Source organism: Homarus americanus, unplaced genomic scaffold (genome assembly GCF_018991925.1).
Source record: "Homarus americanus isolate GMGI-L3 unplaced genomic scaffold, GMGI_Hamer_2.0 scaffold49667, whole genome shotgun sequence".
NCBI classification, from domain to species: Eukaryota; Metazoa; Arthropoda; class Malacostraca; order Decapoda; family Nephropidae; genus Homarus; species Homarus americanus.
In genome coordinates, this window is record NW_024738608.1 from 9103631 (window position 1) to 9122365 (window position 18735).

The following is an 18735-nucleotide window of genomic DNA, read 5'->3' on the forward strand; positions in this document are numbered from 1 at the left end:
CAAAAATGAATAGAGGGACTTAAATGAGGTAGGTTAGGGATAGGTTAAGTGCTCAGTCACACTGTATCCATTCCTTATTATTTATTACTTTCACTGCACTGTATCCATTCATCATTATTCATTACTTTTACTGTACTGTATTTCATTGTAGATTTTTTATTAATTTTTTTTTTTTTTTTTTTTTTAAATCTAGTGGGGTATGCTATAACGAACGTAATTGGTTCCAGAACCTCGTTCGTTATAGCATTCGTTCGTTATAGGATTAATCCGTTCCAGGCCCCCAAATACAACCACTTAACACTGAAAAAATTCTGTGGAAAATGTAAAAAATACCGTACTTTATCTTACCTTAGTGTTATTCAGCATGCAGGTACCCTTAAACACTGGCACATCACTATCACTTCCACTGGGAGTCTTGGCTTTAAGGTCCTCAAACAATTGTTTAGCCTTCTCACAAATTATAGCTTCACTAATGCTACCACCTACCATTTCTTTCTCCTTTATCCACACTAAGAGTAAATTTTCCATCTCTTCAATCACATTACACTTTGCTTTGCTAAGTCTAAAGATTCCCTTAGCCACTTGCACAGTTTTTAACTCCTCTTTATTCTTCAAAATCGTACATATAGTCAATTTAGCCATCCCATATTCATCACTAAGTTTCGCAATGCTTCTTCCATTCTCACGTTTCTTTACAATTTCTTTCTTAGTTTCAAGAGCTATTAGCTTTCTCACTCGCTTTGGACGACTCATTGTTACAATTGTATACTTGTATAACAAAATAATTATACAAATAACGCGAATTTCCACATCAAAAGACGAAATTTCAACAATAACAGTGGTGCACTGGCTACACAATGAGACAAAGATGGCGCCTGACGCTCTTGTTGTGGGTCGCGGTACAACAATATTCAAGCGCCAGGCAAAATAGTCCCGTATTCATCCGCGTTCGTTGTAGGAGTTGCGTTCGTTATAGCATTCTCAATTTTATAGGTAAAACCATTCGTTATAGGAATATTCGTAGTAGGATCCGTTCGTTATAGCATACCCTGTATGTGGGACTTCTGACCTGGATTTGGGTCCCTAACCCGTCGTAGAAATCGAGAGATCTGGAATATTCAACCAATGATATTGTGTGTGTGTGTGTGTGTGTGTGTGTGTGTGTGTGTATATATATATATATATATATATATATATATATATATATATATATATATATATATATATATATATATATATATATATATATATATATATATATATATATATATATATATATATATATATTATATATATATATATATATATATATATTATATATATATATATATATATATATATATATTATATATATATATATATATATATATATATATATATATATATATATATATATATATATATATATATATATATATATATATATATATATATATATATATATATATATATATATATATATATATATTTCATGTAAATCCACAATGAAAACGTAGATAAGATAAATCTTGATAAAATCACACAGGAAAATGGAAACAACGGAGTACCTTAGCTTTCGTCTTTATTCAAGACATCTTCAGACTGACTTCACGGCGAGAGTTAGGGACCCAAATCCAGGTCGTAAGTCCGAATGGTCGTAAGTCCGACATAGATAAAAAAAAAAAAATTACATAAAAAAATCTACAATGAAATACAGTACAGTAAAAGTAATAAATAATGAGGAATGGATACAGTGTGACCTGAGCACTTACCTTTAATGTAGTCAGCTGAATGCACATGGGGGCCCCCATAATTTTCTAATTATACATGGAGACTACATTAACTGGAAACGTTTCGGTATAGAAAATGTGTGTCATTTGGAAGAAAAAAAAAAAAAAAAAAAAATGGTCACAACTGCGGCGGTCGTAAGTCCCGACAGTCGTAAGTCGAAGCAGTCGTAAGTCGGGGTCTCGCTGTAATTCCAATACTGTATCATGTATAACTTTTATTCCCCAGAGTAGTGTTTTAAGTTCAGTTTAAGAGGTGCGCATATGTTGGTGTACCATTATTTGATTGTGTCTGTAGTGTTGGAGGGAATATAAGTATCTAAATTTTACAGTATGTCTCATTCATCCCAGTCACAGACGCTATCCTTCCACGGGTCACGGACAATTCATTTTGTTTAGTAAATTTAAGTGTTCTTGTGCTGGTTCGGGATTTTTCTCAAAGGGGCGCTTCCACTGCAATTACCATCTAATAATCTTTAATAAACCCCAAGTCAAGTGAGAAATTAAAGTATTTGGGATGAAATGAGTGGGCATTATAGCTTATTGTATTGGTCTATGTGTACATTAAATCCTTGACTAATGATGGTTGTAGATGTACAGTGGTAAAATTAATGTAAAAAAATACTGTATGTATCTTTTAATTAATGATATGTAATGTACGTACAATAGAAGTGATCAATGAATTGGTAGAGAAAAAAGTGAGACCGAGCGGGAGTCCAACGTATGTACGTATGCACTCGTGGAAACAGTCTCATATATCTTATGAACTCACACACACACACACACACACACAGGAATTAGCCATTTGTGAGTGTGGGGGGGGTTATGGTCACTTTTATCTCCAATAGACCCCAGGGGTTTTATTGTTTTGCTTATAAAATGTAACTGAATTGTCTTAGGAAAATATAACTTACATTGCTTAAATTCTTGATATATCTCTGTTGTACACACTGTCAAGCAGGAAAATAAAGCACATATATAAAGCAAGCATAATTAGCATTAAATAAGGAATATAAGCATAAATTGAGACTGTTATTTACCGGTGTTAAGGCATTGAGTCGGCATTCCTCCCCGAGGCTGGAGGAACATGTTGATTGGGGTAGGCTTACTGGGTGAAAGGTGCAGGGTCAACAGGGTCCTCAAACCCAGTGAATGCAGAGGGAACACACACTCACCAGCAGCTGCCTCGTACTTTTCCTTGTCTTTTAGGATGGTAGTGACAACAAGGGTGGGAAGTCCAAGTCTCTCCCAATCTTTGCTGGTCCATCACCAATTTTATTATGCTTTATCACATCAAGCTTGACAGTAAGATTCACAGACTTATGCAACCTCTAAGGGGCAGCACAAGAGGAACTATTACTGGGGCGTTTTGGCATGATTGTGTAACACACGAAGTCGGAAAAAAGGGTAAACAAAGAACACGAAGTCGGAGATAATGGGTAAGTGTAAACACATGCAACGAGGCAAGACCGAGTCAGAGGCAGAGCTCTCACATAGTAAGAATTAGCACTACGCCAATGCCCGCCAAATTAAAAACAGCTTTGCTGCTCCGCTCCCAATCGTCGGATCAATGGGGCAGTCAATGTAACTTGCGGGGCATTTCCCCAATATGTAATCATTGGTTATTCGAAGCAGCAGTTAATGGGAGCCTAGTTTACGAGGTATACCTGTACTGTAAAAATTTACGCCATCCACTAATGTTGAGGGTTCAAGCCTCAGCTGGAACTTATAGACTTAATGGCATATGATAAATGGGCATGCCTGACTTGTCATCAGGTTATAAAATATGTACCAATATTAACATCTGTAATTCAGTTAAATATTTACCTTCAATATTTGATGATCTTTATCAAGTAATACAACTTCCTGTACTCCAGGTACACTTTGCAAGTACCTAAAGAATTTAAATTCCGCACATCCCAAGTCCACTACCTGAAATAAAAAAATCTTATTAATTATTAATAATGTTATTTTCTAAGAAAATTAATAAATAAAATAAAATAATTTGGCATTACTGTAACAATTTAGAGTTATACTGTACTGTAATTGTGAAACAGTGGTCTCATCTACTGTATACAGTATAAGGAATACGAGTACTGTATACCATATAAGAGATGTTGAAGAGAAATTACAATTTAAAGATTCAGCATCGTCATCAATGTTTTATGACCATTTTTCATGCTTGCATGGCTTAGCCTCAATTACCTGATGGTAGCTCTTCAAGCTGTGTGGTCTCTTGTAGTCTCTTTCATCAGGTTCTTAACTCTAAGGTCATTTTTTACAGTCTCTCCCCTTGTCATTCTTGGTTTATCTCACATTCTCCTCCCCTCCACATTTAGATTCATGAATCTCTTAACCCAAATGGTTTCCTCCATTCTCTCCACATGCACAAACCATCTCAGCCTGCAAGACTTCGTCATTTCTGTACTCTTAATACCCAGCTCTCCCTCTTAGCTCTAACAAGGTTTCCTATCTCATATTACACATCCACCTCACCATTCTTATTTCAGCTCGCTCAAGTCATCCTCTTTAACCACCAAATATTTTGCTGCCATACAACATCACTCAGCCTGTTGTATACATATTTTCTTTCATGTGAAGGGGAAGTTCTCTTACCATCAATAAATTGAGAAAGTTACATTTTGTACCTATTGACTTAGAGAAGGCATTAGACAGGGAACCACATGAGATAGTACAGTGGGCAATAAGAAATACAGTATTGGGGTAGAGAAGCATCTTGTTTGAGTGGTTATGGCATTATATGAGGGCTCAAAAACTGCTGAGAGTAAATGGTGACAGTGAGGAATGTGCAATAAAAGCAAGAGTTCATCTTCTGTATATCATGGTGCTAGAGGAACTATCACTGGATTTTAGGATTGGTCTACCCTGGTAGTAGATGACCTAGTTTTGATTGCAGATAGCACTGCATTGAAGGAGCTGAAGAAAAATTTAAGAAATGGATAGATGGATGGAATAGAGTCAAAGGGCTTGAGAGTAGATTTGGCAAAAACAAAAGTAATGGTCAGTGGCCTGGGTGGGACCTGTGATGAAAAGTGGGAAATGGCCATGTGCTGTCTGTAAGAAAGGTGTTGGTAGCAACTCAATAATGTGCAGTGATGTGGAAGGTAAGCATGCAAGAGGTGCAGTGAAGTACATGTCAGACTGCAAGATGTTGCTGACTTTAAGTGTCTTGTGTACACAGCCCTAGCGAGGCTGGAGAAACTTAACATTGGGTATATGTAGTAGTAGTAGTAAGTGTGCAAGAAGGGGGGCTTCATTTGCGTGAGGCATGACGAGGTAAGGGACCTCACAGCAAATATGTTGAAGGAAATCTGCCGGGATGTCATGGTAGAACCGACCCTCCTTCCATTGGATGGTGAGATCTTCCAACACATCTAACGAAGCCCGTGTGGACATCAGTGCTCGAGGATTCTGGACGCGGGGACAGCGAGCTTTCTTCGACAGCAGGATTTTTTATCCCATGGCCGCATGTCACCGTAACCTAGCTCTCGATGCTGCACATAGGAGGAACGAGAATGACAAGAGAAGGGCATATAGGGAGAGAATTCAAAACGTTGATCAAGGCAGCTTCACTCCTCTAGTGTTCACAACCTCTGGTGGTATGAGACCAAGTGCAAGATGTTTCTATGCCAGACTAGCAGAGGTGATCTCTGAACAGAAACACCAGCCCAGAAGTTATGTTACAGCCTGGATGAGATGTCAACTGTCTTTCTCTCTCCTTCGGTCGGCTTTGCTCTGCCTCAGGGGAACGAGGGCTTTTGCCCCAACTCCGACAACTGCTGCAGATATTGACTATGAGGCTACTGTCACTGAAAGCCACATAGATCTGCGGCTCAACTAATTTAACACAGATAGGACAGCTACTTATGTATTAGGATATTTAATATTAAGGTAATTAAATGGTGGCGAAGGTGTGGCTATTGGGGGAGGCTGGAGGCCACATTAAAAAAAAAAAAAAAAAATAATAATAATAATAATAATAATAATAATAACAATAATAATAATAATTGATAGTAAATAAAATTTATAATTAAAAATAAAATAAATAAAAAAATAAATAAAATAAAATAATGATAATAATAATAACACTAACAACAACAACAACAACAACAATAATAATAATAATAATAATAATAATAATAATAATAATAATAAATAAATACAAAAATTAAAAGATCAAAAGTGAGAAACATTATATGTATGTTGTGTTGTCAAAGTAAGAGAAACAATTGAGACCCTGCAGGAGAGCTCAGGTTCTCAACTGGCTCTGCCATGTTAATATTGTTATTATTATCCACTCTGTATATGTGTTTTTCTGGCTAAATAAACTGTTTCACTTCAATTCAATTGTGTGTAAATGAGGCAGAAAGTCAGATCAGCAACCTGGGACTTGGTCACAATTTTTGTGATGCCATATAGCAGCAGGGTCTGCCATTAGACAATACATTATGCTTCCAATATATTCCCAGGTGATAGTACTGTACCTCCCTGTTTGGTAGCTGCCTACTACCTGGTTGATATGATCAGTGCTGGAGGCACAAATGAGGCTGAAAATTCTAAGTGTGTTTTATTAAATCTTTAAATAATGTAGAAAAAGATAAATTTAAAAACAATTATCACCTTAGTAAATGTTCCTTTGCTAACAGAAGCAATTTTCTCCTTAACTTTCTGGTAGCGCTGAAGATACAATGGAGGAGAGAAGACAATGTTGTCATCATATATACACAATGTACCTGATTTCCCATCCACAATCTTCTCCTTCACGTCACTGTTCTGTTTGAACATAATTATGGGTGTTCTGCCTCTCTCTGGAAGGAAGCACAAATATAAAAAACATCAATTGGCAAACAGTGGCAAAATATGTACTGTATAAAGCAAATAAATTTTATTTTCAGAATACAAAACAAAATAACTTTGATTTCTGTGATCTTCAAATTTACAATTTTGACATTCCATTATGATTAACTCCCACATGGTTCCATATAATAAACCTAGATACCTCCCTCTGGTTACCATGAATTTAATTTTTTTTTTTTTATTTATTTTTTTTTTTGCTGGAAAAGCTAAATAATGATGTCTAAAATCATGTGAAATGGTTAGAAAGTGGCAACTCAAGTCTCATGTTGGCTGAATCATAGGAATTGTTGTGTAGTATCTGCATTTCCATGGGAACCAGCCCTGGTGCTCTAAATTCAATGTTGCCACAATCTCTGCATGACCTGGGAAACATATCACTCGGAATTTATTTAATACCACTTTATTTTGTTATTTCCACTTTTTTATACAATCGGTTACTTGTGCAATTAACCAGGCCGTTCACATATATTTATTATTTGGGTTTAAGTAACGAAACCCAAACTGTAGTTCCTTGTTTTATTATAAAAGGATTGTATATATAATTCCTGAGTGTAGATCGACCGTAAGTTCCACTGTATAGGAGTGAATGAGAAAGGGACGGCGTTTATGTATTATAAACGTTAGGTCACGTCCTTACGATATAACTTTCTGTGAGCGACTACTGGAGTAAGGGCCTCGCTGTGCGGGCTTACAGATATGCTGACGATGGGTCTTTACCCTCCTGGGAGAGTTGCCCTCTCACGTGTACAACTCATGTCTTACTCATAGACAGTGGAAAGTTACAGGGTGGTGAATCTGAATATAATATCAGATGTATTGACCCATTTATATAATATGTTCTGTTGATGAGACAGGGGCCCATTACAGGTATGTGAATAAAAAACTGAATGAAAAAATACAAAATTATTTTATTTATTTACATATGGCAAATGTAAATGGAATGTGTACATCAAGGACGCCTCATGCTGCACAGGAAACATGCCGTCGTGAGCTTCACAAATCACTTACATAAAAAAACATAAATTTACATAATTCTAAACTTATTTTACTATTTATTGTACTCAAATATGTAGGGGTGTACGTGAGTGATGTGTGGGTGATGGTGGTGTGTGTAGCACAGTGTGGGTAATGTGGGCTGAGAGTAGGGGAGTCAAACCTTTTGGGGGGGATAAGAGGGGAGAGTCATGTGGTCAGTTTTCTTCCCTCCCCCTTCCTCACTCAAGCATGGTTAATTGTGATTAGTAAAAGTTAATATATTCTCTACGAGACGTTTCCAATAAGATATCCTTGAACAAAATAAATTGAAATGATATACAGTATAGTCTCGGTTTACGCGGTCAATTAAACCCATGGAGGTCTGCGTAAAATGAGAAACGCGTAAACGAAATAACAGAACATATGGGATTAACTGAAATAGAGACTGGGCCGACCCCCAGACTACCCTTTTTTCGACACAACACGTACATTGTAGTAAAAATAACATCTTAATTTTATGATGGTATGCACACAATTAATATTTAAGAGAAATATCAATAATATTAGGTTTTTTATCACGTACGTTAGTAGAAGAGATGGCTGGGCACACGGGGATGGGGGGGTTGGTTCCAATGCAGAGGGCAGATTATTGGCCCTCACCTGTATCACTTATATCACCTGTATCACTATCCACCACAGAGGCTTGCAGGGCCTCTTTGTTAAACCCCTCAAAGTCCATATCCTCACTATCACTATCACTGACTTGGGCTGGCTGTGGTGGGTGGCGGGTGAAGAACTCGGTAATGTTTTGTTGACTGGGCGACCTAGTGCGCACCCTGCCTGCGCCGCTTCCCGCGTAAATGATGGAATGTACCGCGTAACTAATAACTGCCGGTCTCGCCAGGTGCCGTGTAAATGACCAACCGCGTAAAGGAAATCCGCGTAAATCGAGACTACACTGTAATGATGGAAATTCCATTCTTGTATATAAAAAATGTAAGAAATGTTGATACCTGAGTCAATAAAATCAGTTCTAATTTCGTTAAGACACCATTTTTTTTATCAAAATAATCCTGAATTCTTTATCTAAAAGTTTTGTAAAATAAATATACAGTACTGTATTTAAAAAACAAAAGCTCTATATGACACGGGAGTGAATAGAGCTGTGTTACAGCAAAGACAGTGTGGAATTTTTTCCAAGTGTAAACGATGCAGCTCGTAGGAGCTGTAGCTCTTTACACAAACCACACTGTACCTATACAGCTCCTCCCTGACTTACGACAGGGTCAAGGACCCAAATCCAGGTCGTACGTCGAACATGCTTAAATAATACATCGAAAATCTAAAATGGGTGTCTCTTTCTTCTCAACACCACAAAACTCTCACTTTTAAGCTTGCCAGCCATTTTAAAGTGAATTACAAACGAAAATTTTCTCTGTGTACTGACGTTGAGACTCGAAAATAGGTAATTTGACAAAATTTTAGTATGACTGAGGCAGGTCTTAAGTGCAAGTGGTCATAAGTCGAGTAGGTCGTAAGTCGGGGAGGAGTTGTACATACAATATTGTTCATACTGCAAACATAATAATGTACACTACTGTATATATTGTACTCGCCAGCAGATCCTGTCATCTTAAGCCTAGAGTAGGCAAACTGTACATAACTGTAATCACATCTTAACACTTGTGATGGAGGTTGGGTGGGAGATTATTGGGTCATGTTACTAACCTGACCTGATGCAATGTCAGGTCACCCATTGTTGGGTAGGGGATTAGTGGGTCTCATGACCTGAAGATGTTTTGAATGACATTATTTTTTACCTATGAGGTATATACATAGTACTGTACTGTATTGTATATGAAGAATACTGGTGTTAATAAGCATAGATTACAGTATTACAGTAATGTATCTTTATTAATTAATGAGAAACAAATAAACAATATTGTATCATGAAGTCGGCAGCATTTGCTGACATAATCAGTGAGAGGTGACCTTTGCGGGGGATGGGGGTGTTAAAGAGATGAATTTGATACCACAATGGTCCTGAACTATGAGATGTTTCCATCAAACGGCAAATATGCCGCTTGGCGCGTGGGGTTTGTTTACATCTGTTCAGTCTGTGTCCTGCTGCCACTGTGTGTGTTGTTCACTGTGCTACCTCTCGGTCACCTAACTACAGTACGCCCGGAAAATTCGCGGATTTGGATACACCCTGGATGTACCCAAGAATGTCTGCGGGTAGTTTTAAAGTTGCCAGCATTTTCGCAGCTGGTACGGCGAGCGCGCGAGTTTTGTGGCGTCCCGCAAGGTGTCTCTCTTGTCCCGGGAGGCCGGTCCACGCACGCACTCCCGCTCGCTCCGCCTCAGTCCAGGCTAAACACTTGTCCGTCTTGCGTGTGTGCTAGTCTCCGCTCGTATCACCTGTGCTACTCATGCTTGTTATGGCTCCCAAACGCCCTCAACCACCTTCATACAGCTGCGGTAAGGCGCTCAAACAAGTGAAGAGAGAAAAGAAGGTCCTGACTGTAGTGGGCAAGATACAACTGCTGGACAAACTTAGGGGTGGCCAAAACTTTGCCGCGTGGCATTATGAACCATCTGTCCGTTACATTAAGAAAGAGAAAAAAAATTGTAATGCCGTTGCCCTAAGTACCCCCTCTACTGCTGATTGAGGACTTTAACCACCACCACATCCCTCTCAGCCATAAGTTTATCCGTGAGAAAATCAAGGTACTTTATGACCGATTCCATGCTGAGGAAGGTGGTGCAGGTGAAATGAAACGAAATGGCTTAAGTTTGCGAACAAGAACAAAGTTAGTAAGCCTAAAAAGTTTTTTTTCCTAGAATTACATTTCCAAAATCAGTTGCGTCTTCCATGATGCAGCATCTTCTACGCCACAAAATACGGTACCTGCAGGAGAAAGGCCTGGAGTTTAAGGTCCTTCTCATGATCGACAACTGTTCTGGCCACCCCAAGGCCCTCAAGGTTGCAAACAAAAATCTTGAGGTGATCTTTCTGCCCCAAAACATAACATCATTGCTCCAACCACTCGACCAGGGAGTCATTGCTGTTTTCAAGGTCAAGTACATGACCCACACCTTCAGCAGGATAAGGGCAAGCCTTGGACGAGGACAAATTGGATGGTGCCGCGTCAGTGTGGGAAATGTGGAAGAAGTTCTCCATTGCAGACTGCATCTCCTTCATCCAGCAGTGCCATGATGACCTGACAGTTCTCTGTGTTAACTCCTGCTGGAGGGCCTTGTGGCCAGAAGTAGTGAACGACTTTGCTGGCTTCCCCGCAGTCGACGAGGATGTGCAGCACATCGTCCGGCCTGCCCATCAACTGGGAGTTGAGGGGTTCGACGACCTTCAGGAGGAAGGGGTATAAGACGAGCTCCTGGGTTATGCTGGGGAAGAGCTGACTGAGGAAGAGCTGGCTGAGCTTGTTGAGGAGCAGCATCATGAGGATGACGAGGAGGAAGAAGGTGAAGTGGAGGAGGTGCCCACCTTAACTGTCATGAACCTCAATACGTGAGTCACTGTCTTGTAGTGCAGCCATGGACTATTTTTTCGACATCGATCCATCTATCAAGCGAAATCAGTTAACTTCAAGAGAGGGATGGAGCAGCTCCTGGCTCCTTATAAGGAAATACTAAAGGAACTCAAGCACCAGGTTGTCCAGCCTCCAATCTCCATGTTCTTCTTGCCTTCGTCTTCTCCAAGCCCTACACCTTCTACACCTACAAGAGCGCCTCAACCTCTTGTTCGTGCACGTCCTCCTCCTGACTCTGATTCCGACATGGACGACCCTCCTCCAGGAGCTCCCAGCTCAGACCTCCCTCCACACTCTCTTCTGCCTCCTCTTCCAAAGAAGATGAGGAGAACTTTAACTCCCCTGCCTTCATCTTCATTCATCATGATATTCATCAGTGGCAGGGGAGAGGAAAACAAGATCTACACAAAAAGCCAGCATGGAATGGTGAGTGTTAATCTATTTCTTTATAAAAGTTGTCATTTTTGGTTTGTGGGAATATTAATTCATTTACTATAGTAATGATACAATGCTTTTTATTCTGTTATTGTAGGAAAATGAATGGTTTATATAATTTGCTTATCACTGAGCCCGTAACATTTTCATAGTAGACTACAAAATATGTTTTTTTTTCCATACGTACGCCTGGCATCTCCCATACGTACCGTACACCTGATTGACCGAAAGGATAATAATTAAAAAAAAAAAAAGTAGTGGATATTTTGCCATGGCCGGCTAAATTCCTACTAATGCTATTTTACCGCAAGTGCTCTCTGATTGGCTAAGTACTTTCTGTTTAATATGACGGGGGTTTGCCCATCCCCCCCCCTCCAAGCTAGGAAGCTAGGTAAGGTTAGGTAGGATTCTTTGGTTGGTTAGGTCAGGTTCTATTAAGTTCTATTAAACATCACCTCTTTTATAATGATAAGAACATCTGTGGAAAAAATGAGCCAAATCGAACAACTCCTTCTGGTTAGGTATGTTTATAGCTACACAACAATTGCCTCCCAGTGAAATAAATGCCAAGTGCCACCATAGTCACAGTCAAATATAGTTCTCACATTGTTCACCAGTAATGGACGATTAGCCAATTAGAGGGCACTCACGGTAAAATAGCATTAGTAGGAACTTAGCTGGTCACAGCAAAATATCCACTGCAAAAAAAAAAATAAAAAAATTTGCACAAACTCAGTTGATCGAAAATGTCCAAAGGATGGCAACCAGACTGGTGCCAGCACTTCGGCACCTCAGTTACCCAGAGATTAGAGTGCCTGCAATTGCCTAGCTAATAGTACAGAAAGGCAAGGGAGGTCCTAATTGAGGTGTATAAACATCTCAAAAGGCCCTACTCAGTCGTGTGTTCTTACCTAGAGTTGGCGAACGCTCGCCCCACAAGAGATCACAGCTCAAGGTTGAAGAAGCCGCAAGTCCAGAAACTGTGAGGGCGAACTTTTTCAGAGTGAGAGTTGTGAACTTGTGGAACAACCTGCCAGAGTGTTGTGACAGCACTGAGTGTGAGCTGTTTCAAGACCAGACTTGACCAGCACTGGAGCAGGTTCAGATACATTCAGGAGCCAGTGCATTGCCCAGTACTTGCCAACAGTGCGTAACAAAGATGTGACTGATTGCCCAAGAGGCAAACAAGCCGATCAGTGGTGAAGAGGATAAAAATACAACAGTGGTCTCTATAAAACGGTTTTATGTTAAGGTTAGGTTAAGGTTCGAGGTTAATATTTAGTAGTTGTCACCACCTAACTGAATATTGAGTCATATATGGGAAGATAGAAAAAAAAAATAGAATAATTTATTCTACAATGTTTCCATCGGAAATTTATAGTTTTTGAGTTATTTTAACTTCAATTTTTTAATACTTGGCCAATCAGTGTGTGTTGATGGGATGCCATAGTTGTCCGCGCCGATTAGCGTGAAGAGACGGACACTGACGAAGACACCACTTCCTCATTCAAGTCCCATCACTCTATCCTCTGTATCTCTTACTTAAGGTAGTTTCTTACACTAGGGGTTAGGTTAGATTAGGTAAGTTTTTTTTTTAGGTCTTTAAATTGTTCGACCTTCCACTTTTGTTCAATACCTCAACTACTGCTCATTTCCGATGGCAATAAAGGTAATATTTGTATTTAACACAAAGATTTACACGATAAAAACCCATTTTCAATAGCCAATTAGGTGGTGGCAACTACTAAATATTTTCTAAGTTAGGTTAGGTTAAGTTGGGTTGGGTTGGGTTAAGTTAAGTTAGGTTAGGTTAGTTTGGGCTAGGTGAGGTTGGGTTATAAAAAAAAAAAAAAAAATTACACAAACTACGACAGCATCCTCTATAAAACAGTCAAATTGTGGCATTTTATAATCGCTAACTATGCTAAATCCTCGGCGAGTCAGTCATCAATAATTACCCTAATATGAAGAGTAAATTGCTTCAAAATGGCCTCAAAATGCCCATGATATCGGTCAGATTTCAAAATATTTTTTCGGGGGGTACTGTGCCCCCTCTTCCCAACTGGTTGGTCTCACTATGCTTGCCAATCCCCCTTCCCCTCCTTTTGATATTCCTGGATGTGTCCCTGCACTTGCACATGTTCAGATACCCTCGGTCAATTTATACTATAGTAGTGCACCGTTCTTTTGGTCTTTTTATAATAGCGCACTGTTCTATCTCTCGGTGTTATAAATATGTTTTTCCGAATGTTGAGACAATTCTAAGACCTTTTTCTTCTATGATATTTCGGTTAATATACAGTATAGGACTAACCCACCAGGGGCTGCATAGCACCAATGCGACCGTTTCATCTCATATCCAGAAAATTCCTCAAATTTCACCATATCATAGTAAGTTCTTTCTGTTTAATATACCGGGGAGGTTAGGTAAGGATAGGTAGGTTCGTGGGTATGAAGAACAGCTGTTCTTCATACCCACGAATGTTAAGTAGCGTTTATTTTAAAAATATCAGTTTTTAACATATGTCCACAAATTACAAGAGTGTCCACTACGTATAATATAACAATGAAAATCCGGCGTTTTTATAATTGTTTTCAATCAATTTCGCCCGCGGGTTAGTCCTATATAATTACCAATATTTCTAATACCGAAAGAAATATAACCTAACTTAACCTACACTTGTTTCTGTGTAAAAAACAAACAAAAACATAGCAAATCACCAAAAACCAACCAAACCAAACCTAATCCAACCTAACCTAACCTTAATTTCCGACAAAAAATCACAAGAAAAATGGGATATTGTTTTGATGATTTTAAGTATATTAAAAGAAAAGATAATTTTCTACTATGATTTTAAGTATATATTTTTCATTAGTTTATTTACTCTAATTCCGCTTCACAATTCTCCTCCAGGCGTCACTGTGTTTACCTCGCTCAATCCCTCAAGAGACTTTTACTCTTACTTTTATCCTCTTGACCAAAAGATCGGCTCGTTAGCGATCGGTTACGTCTCTTGTACTGGCCGAGAGAGAGAAGGTGTGCACTCATACAAGACCATACCTGCCTAACAGATAGCAAGGCCAAACAAATTAGGTGAAAGTAATAATGCCATTATTAGCGGCTAATGATCATTGTCACTGCCAAGTAACATCCAAAATCAAGTATAATTACTTTAAATTGTCTATCATAAACTTACCATCAAGTGACAGCAGCGTTGTAGTACGTAAATTCTCAGTTGAACTTTGTTATCAGTGAGTAGTAGTGTTCCTAACTCGTGTTGGGAGAGGTACGAGCTTAAAGTCTGTCGTGCTATTGTTCTTGTGAGTCCTTAATATAATTAAAATTATTGTTTTACCCATATTTAAAAAAAATAAACATTACTAATTATTACAGTTGTGGATTTCGTAAGTCTTTTGTGAATCCCCACCGCGGGAGTGTATGAACTTTTAATGACTTACGGTGTTCGTAGCCCCTTGTTAGCCATTGGTCCCGGCTGACAAAAGGTGCCCCGCCCCCTCCTCAACACTTACACCTGATTGGCTGTTCCAAACCTGTCCGATTTTGTCCTGAGTAATGATGTATTTCTGAAGGAGTTTATTCATAATGACCGTTTATGACGAGAAAGACATTTAGCTAAATTATATAAAGATACATACATTCATTATTTCAAACATAAGCAAGTAGGAAGTTTATGAGAAGTATTATACATGAAGTAACTGTTAAACTCTTGTAGCATATTCATGCTTTCGGAAGATGTGTTTATAATAAACCTACATGTGTGAGCTGAGTCCTGGGCCACTGTCACAAGGTGAGTAAGGCAAGTAAATTATTGGGTCTTATAAGGTCTTTCAGATATGTCACTCGTGACGATCTTCAGGAGTGAAGTGCTTCCCCATCTGGAGTGCTGTCACCCCGTCTGGTCCCCGAGATATGCTAGGGACTGTCAGTTGGTTGAAAATGTTCAGAGGAGGGCCACCAGACTGGTGCCTGCACTTCGGCACCTCAGCTACCCTGAGAGATTGGAGCGCCTGAACTTGCCTAGCTTATACTACAGACGGGTAAGGGGTGAACTAATTGAGATGTATAAGCATCTCAGGGGGCACTACTCAGTCAAGTGTTCTTACTTGGAACTGGCGGACGCTCGCCCCACAAGGGGTCACAGCTCAAGATCGAAGAAGCCACAAGTTCAGAAAACTGTGAGGGCAAACTTTTTCGGAGTGAGAGTTGTGAACTCTTGGAACAATCTACCAGAAAGTGTTGTGACGGCACTGAGTGTGAGCTCTTTCAAGACAAGACTTGACCAACACTGGAGCGGGTTCAGGTACATTCAGGAGCCGGTGCATGCCCGGTACTTGCCAACAGTGCGTGACAGAGACGTGACCGATCGCCCGGGCGGCTAACTTCTTTTACTTTTATCCTCTTCACCACTGATCGGCTCGTTAGCCGCTTGGGCGATCGTTCACGTCTCTGATTACTTTTCCTTTTCTTTTATCCTCTTTACCAAAAGATCGGCTAACGAGCCGATCAGTGGTGAAGAGGATAAAAGTAAAAGATGTCATATGGCAATGATTTTGTGGTTGTAGGCTTCTTGACCTGGGCTGTGTCTCAACTCGGTGGAGATTGAGTTTTCAAAAATACAATCGCGTCTAGCATTAAAAAATCCTACATCGATTTACACTTTCACATCACTAAGACGATCTTGATGATCTTATGTAGTCACTGTCCAATTTCTGCCGCTCAACAATGAAGGCCCGAATGCCGAACAATCTTTGTTACAGAGACACAACACAACCCGACCCGCCCGCCCAACCTTTAGCTTTGACTTGCTTGAAATTAGAGTACAGTTATAGTAATTCCAAAGTAACGAACATCACATTTTTTCCATTTTTCCCAATACTGTACAAAGTTTATTATCTGGAGAAAGTCCAATTTAATGTACATTATAAATAGGCATCCTATTGCCATACTAATATGACCCTGTAATGTTCTCTCTGGGGCTTTGCTATCCCACAAAGACCCGTGAGGTTCGTTACACGGGGGTAGAAATTCACCATTTTTTCATAGTTGCCAGCAGGACTAGTAGATTTGAAAATTTACTAATCCTTATGAATTTTTACTAACCCTTAAACAATTTGTCAAGAAACGTTAAACATTGGCACTTACCAGGTTTATACAAAGATCTATTTACTGTGTGACATTTATTTACTAGTAGAAATCATGTTAAATCATAAACCAACACTGGAATAACTAAATTAATTGCATGGAACACAGATTTACTGTGTGATGTTTATTTAGTAGTAGAAATCATAAACCAACACTAGAATAATCACATATTAGCTAAATTAATTGCATGGAGCACATTCCATTGTGATGAAGCTATTTGGAACGTACCAATATATCAAAATTATTTCCTCATCCAAATGTAAACCATATTTATCCACTTAATTTGAATAAAAGATAATAAAATTTCTCATTGTATAACTAACAAGTGAACTTGCTGTGTTTAGGTTTGTGAACTGCACTTTAAATCCTCTGATTATTATCAACGGTCATCAAGTTATTTCGATGAACACACTGGGCGAACTATTAACATACAAATATGATCAATTTCGACTGAAAACTGGTGTAGTTCTACCAGTGCTTCCCAACTGTGGGTTATCATTCATTGTTTTTAGAAGGTGATACTGTAGCGTACTGTATGTGGCCAGTTGTCAAGTTCTCTTTGTTTGTCTGTTTCTCTTTGTATGGGCTCACATACGTACGTACATGTAAGATATCTCACACTCAGGATGGAGGTAAGAATAGAAACTCACAATGCATTTTCTGTATAGTATATATTGTATGTACATTGCAGTGCTGAGGAGTTGCTGTGTGGTGAGAAGCTTGCTCAGAGGTACTGTTGGGTGAGGAGCTTGCTGAGGGAGCTGGTTGGTGAAGAGCTTGTTGGGAGGTCTTGCTGGTTCTGGAGAGTAGAGTAGAATGAGCTCCGCAGCCAGGCCTACTCGTATTTTTACGGTTGCCTAGGATCAGAGAAGAGAGGTGTGAAATGTGCGGCGCCAATCACCGTGCAGTTCGCGAGAGAGGCCTGGTGTGCTGAACTCATCGCTGCTTGGCTGGTAAGCGGACGGTCAGAAATCAGTCAGTGGTAGTACTCCTGCGTCCGCGCCTGAGACCTAGTCTGTGGATGTCGCTGGGTAAGCTGATTAGCTGGTAAGCGAACGGCAGGTGATCAGTTGGCAGTTGTAGGGGAGAGTATCCACTACAATCCTACAATTTCTTGGCCTGATATTTGCCCCAAAATGATCTCTGAAATAGATGAAGTCTGGGCTAATACTGTATATTGAAAGACTTAACATTCATTCCCTCAGATAGGAATGCTCACAAGTTATTTTTTTTTGAAGTTCCAATTTAATGACAAAAAGAGTTCCTTATATGAACTTTCCCAGTATTTGTCAGCTCCAAAATATGCTGACGTAAGTTATGAAATAAATTTGAAACCAGTTGCTTGAAAAGTTCAAATTTAGGAAGTTGGCAGCGGATATTTTGTCTGCAATCATGATGTGTCAGTTATTGACTAAGTTTGTTCTGGACTATGAGGACAGTTCAGATGTTTTGCTGCTGCTATACAAGGGATTCCATATTCCCTGTACAACTCATTTTTGGAAATGTTGTTGAAAGCCCTAAAACTAAAAGCCCACCTAAGGAAACAAGCCACTGATAATGCTTCAAGTGGTAGTGCTTATTTATTGCTACGTTCTTCCCCTCTTTCTCCTGCTTTGTTTGATGAACAAACATTAGTTAAGTATAGATCAGCTGTTGAGCAAGCTATTCATATTACTGTTCCCAGGAGTCCTACGACCTTAAGGAAATTTAAAAGAAGAAGGTCTAACAGGGGAACAGGACCAGCTGCTAGGTTCACTTATCAACCTAGAGGAAACTTTAGAGGAGGAAACAATTCAAGACGTAGTAGGGGTGGCCGTTTGTTCAGAAATGGAAGACCTTATTCAACCACATCAGCGACCAATCCCTTCCAATGAAGCCAGACAGCTGGGTCGTCTAGGGGGTTGGGAAAACAGGTGGAATTCTTCCATATGAGCGCACAAACAATCAAAGGGGGCCTCACGTG

The 18735-nt window shown here is 39.4% G+C and overlaps 2 protein-coding genes across 6 annotated transcripts in view; both read right to left on the reverse strand.

Moving 5' to 3' along the window:
- The window catches only part of LOC121874259, a 45627-nt gene extending 33063 nt beyond the window's left edge, over nucleotides 1–12564 (reverse strand). The window contains exons 1-3 of the mRNA XM_042378357.1: nucleotides 12520–12564; nucleotides 6408–6595; nucleotides 3594–3698 (exon numbers count right to left, since the gene is read on the reverse strand). Of these exons, the coding sequence (XP_042234291.1) occupies nucleotides 3594–3698; nucleotides 6408–6572 (270 nt within the window). The 5' untranslated portion in view covers nucleotides 6573–6595; nucleotides 12520–12564. The remainder of the gene's footprint in view (nucleotides 1–3593; nucleotides 3699–6407; nucleotides 6596–12519) is intronic.
- A 4953-nt stretch (nucleotides 12565–17517) lies between these two features.
- Nucleotides 17518–18735, reverse strand: part of LOC121874261 (CYFIP-related Rac1 interactor B-like) — a 119963-nt gene continuing 118745 nt past the window's right edge. For 3 of the 5 annotated variants that reach the window (XM_042378365.1, XM_042378363.1, XM_042378364.1), the window contains exon 10: nucleotides 17518–17915. In XM_042378365.1, the coding sequence (XP_042234299.1) occupies nucleotides 17813–17915 (103 nt within the window). In that variant the 3' untranslated portion in view covers nucleotides 17518–17812. The remainder of the gene's footprint in view (nucleotides 17916–18735) is intronic. The other 2 variants (XM_042378361.1, XM_042378362.1) reach the window with 1 other exon arrangement.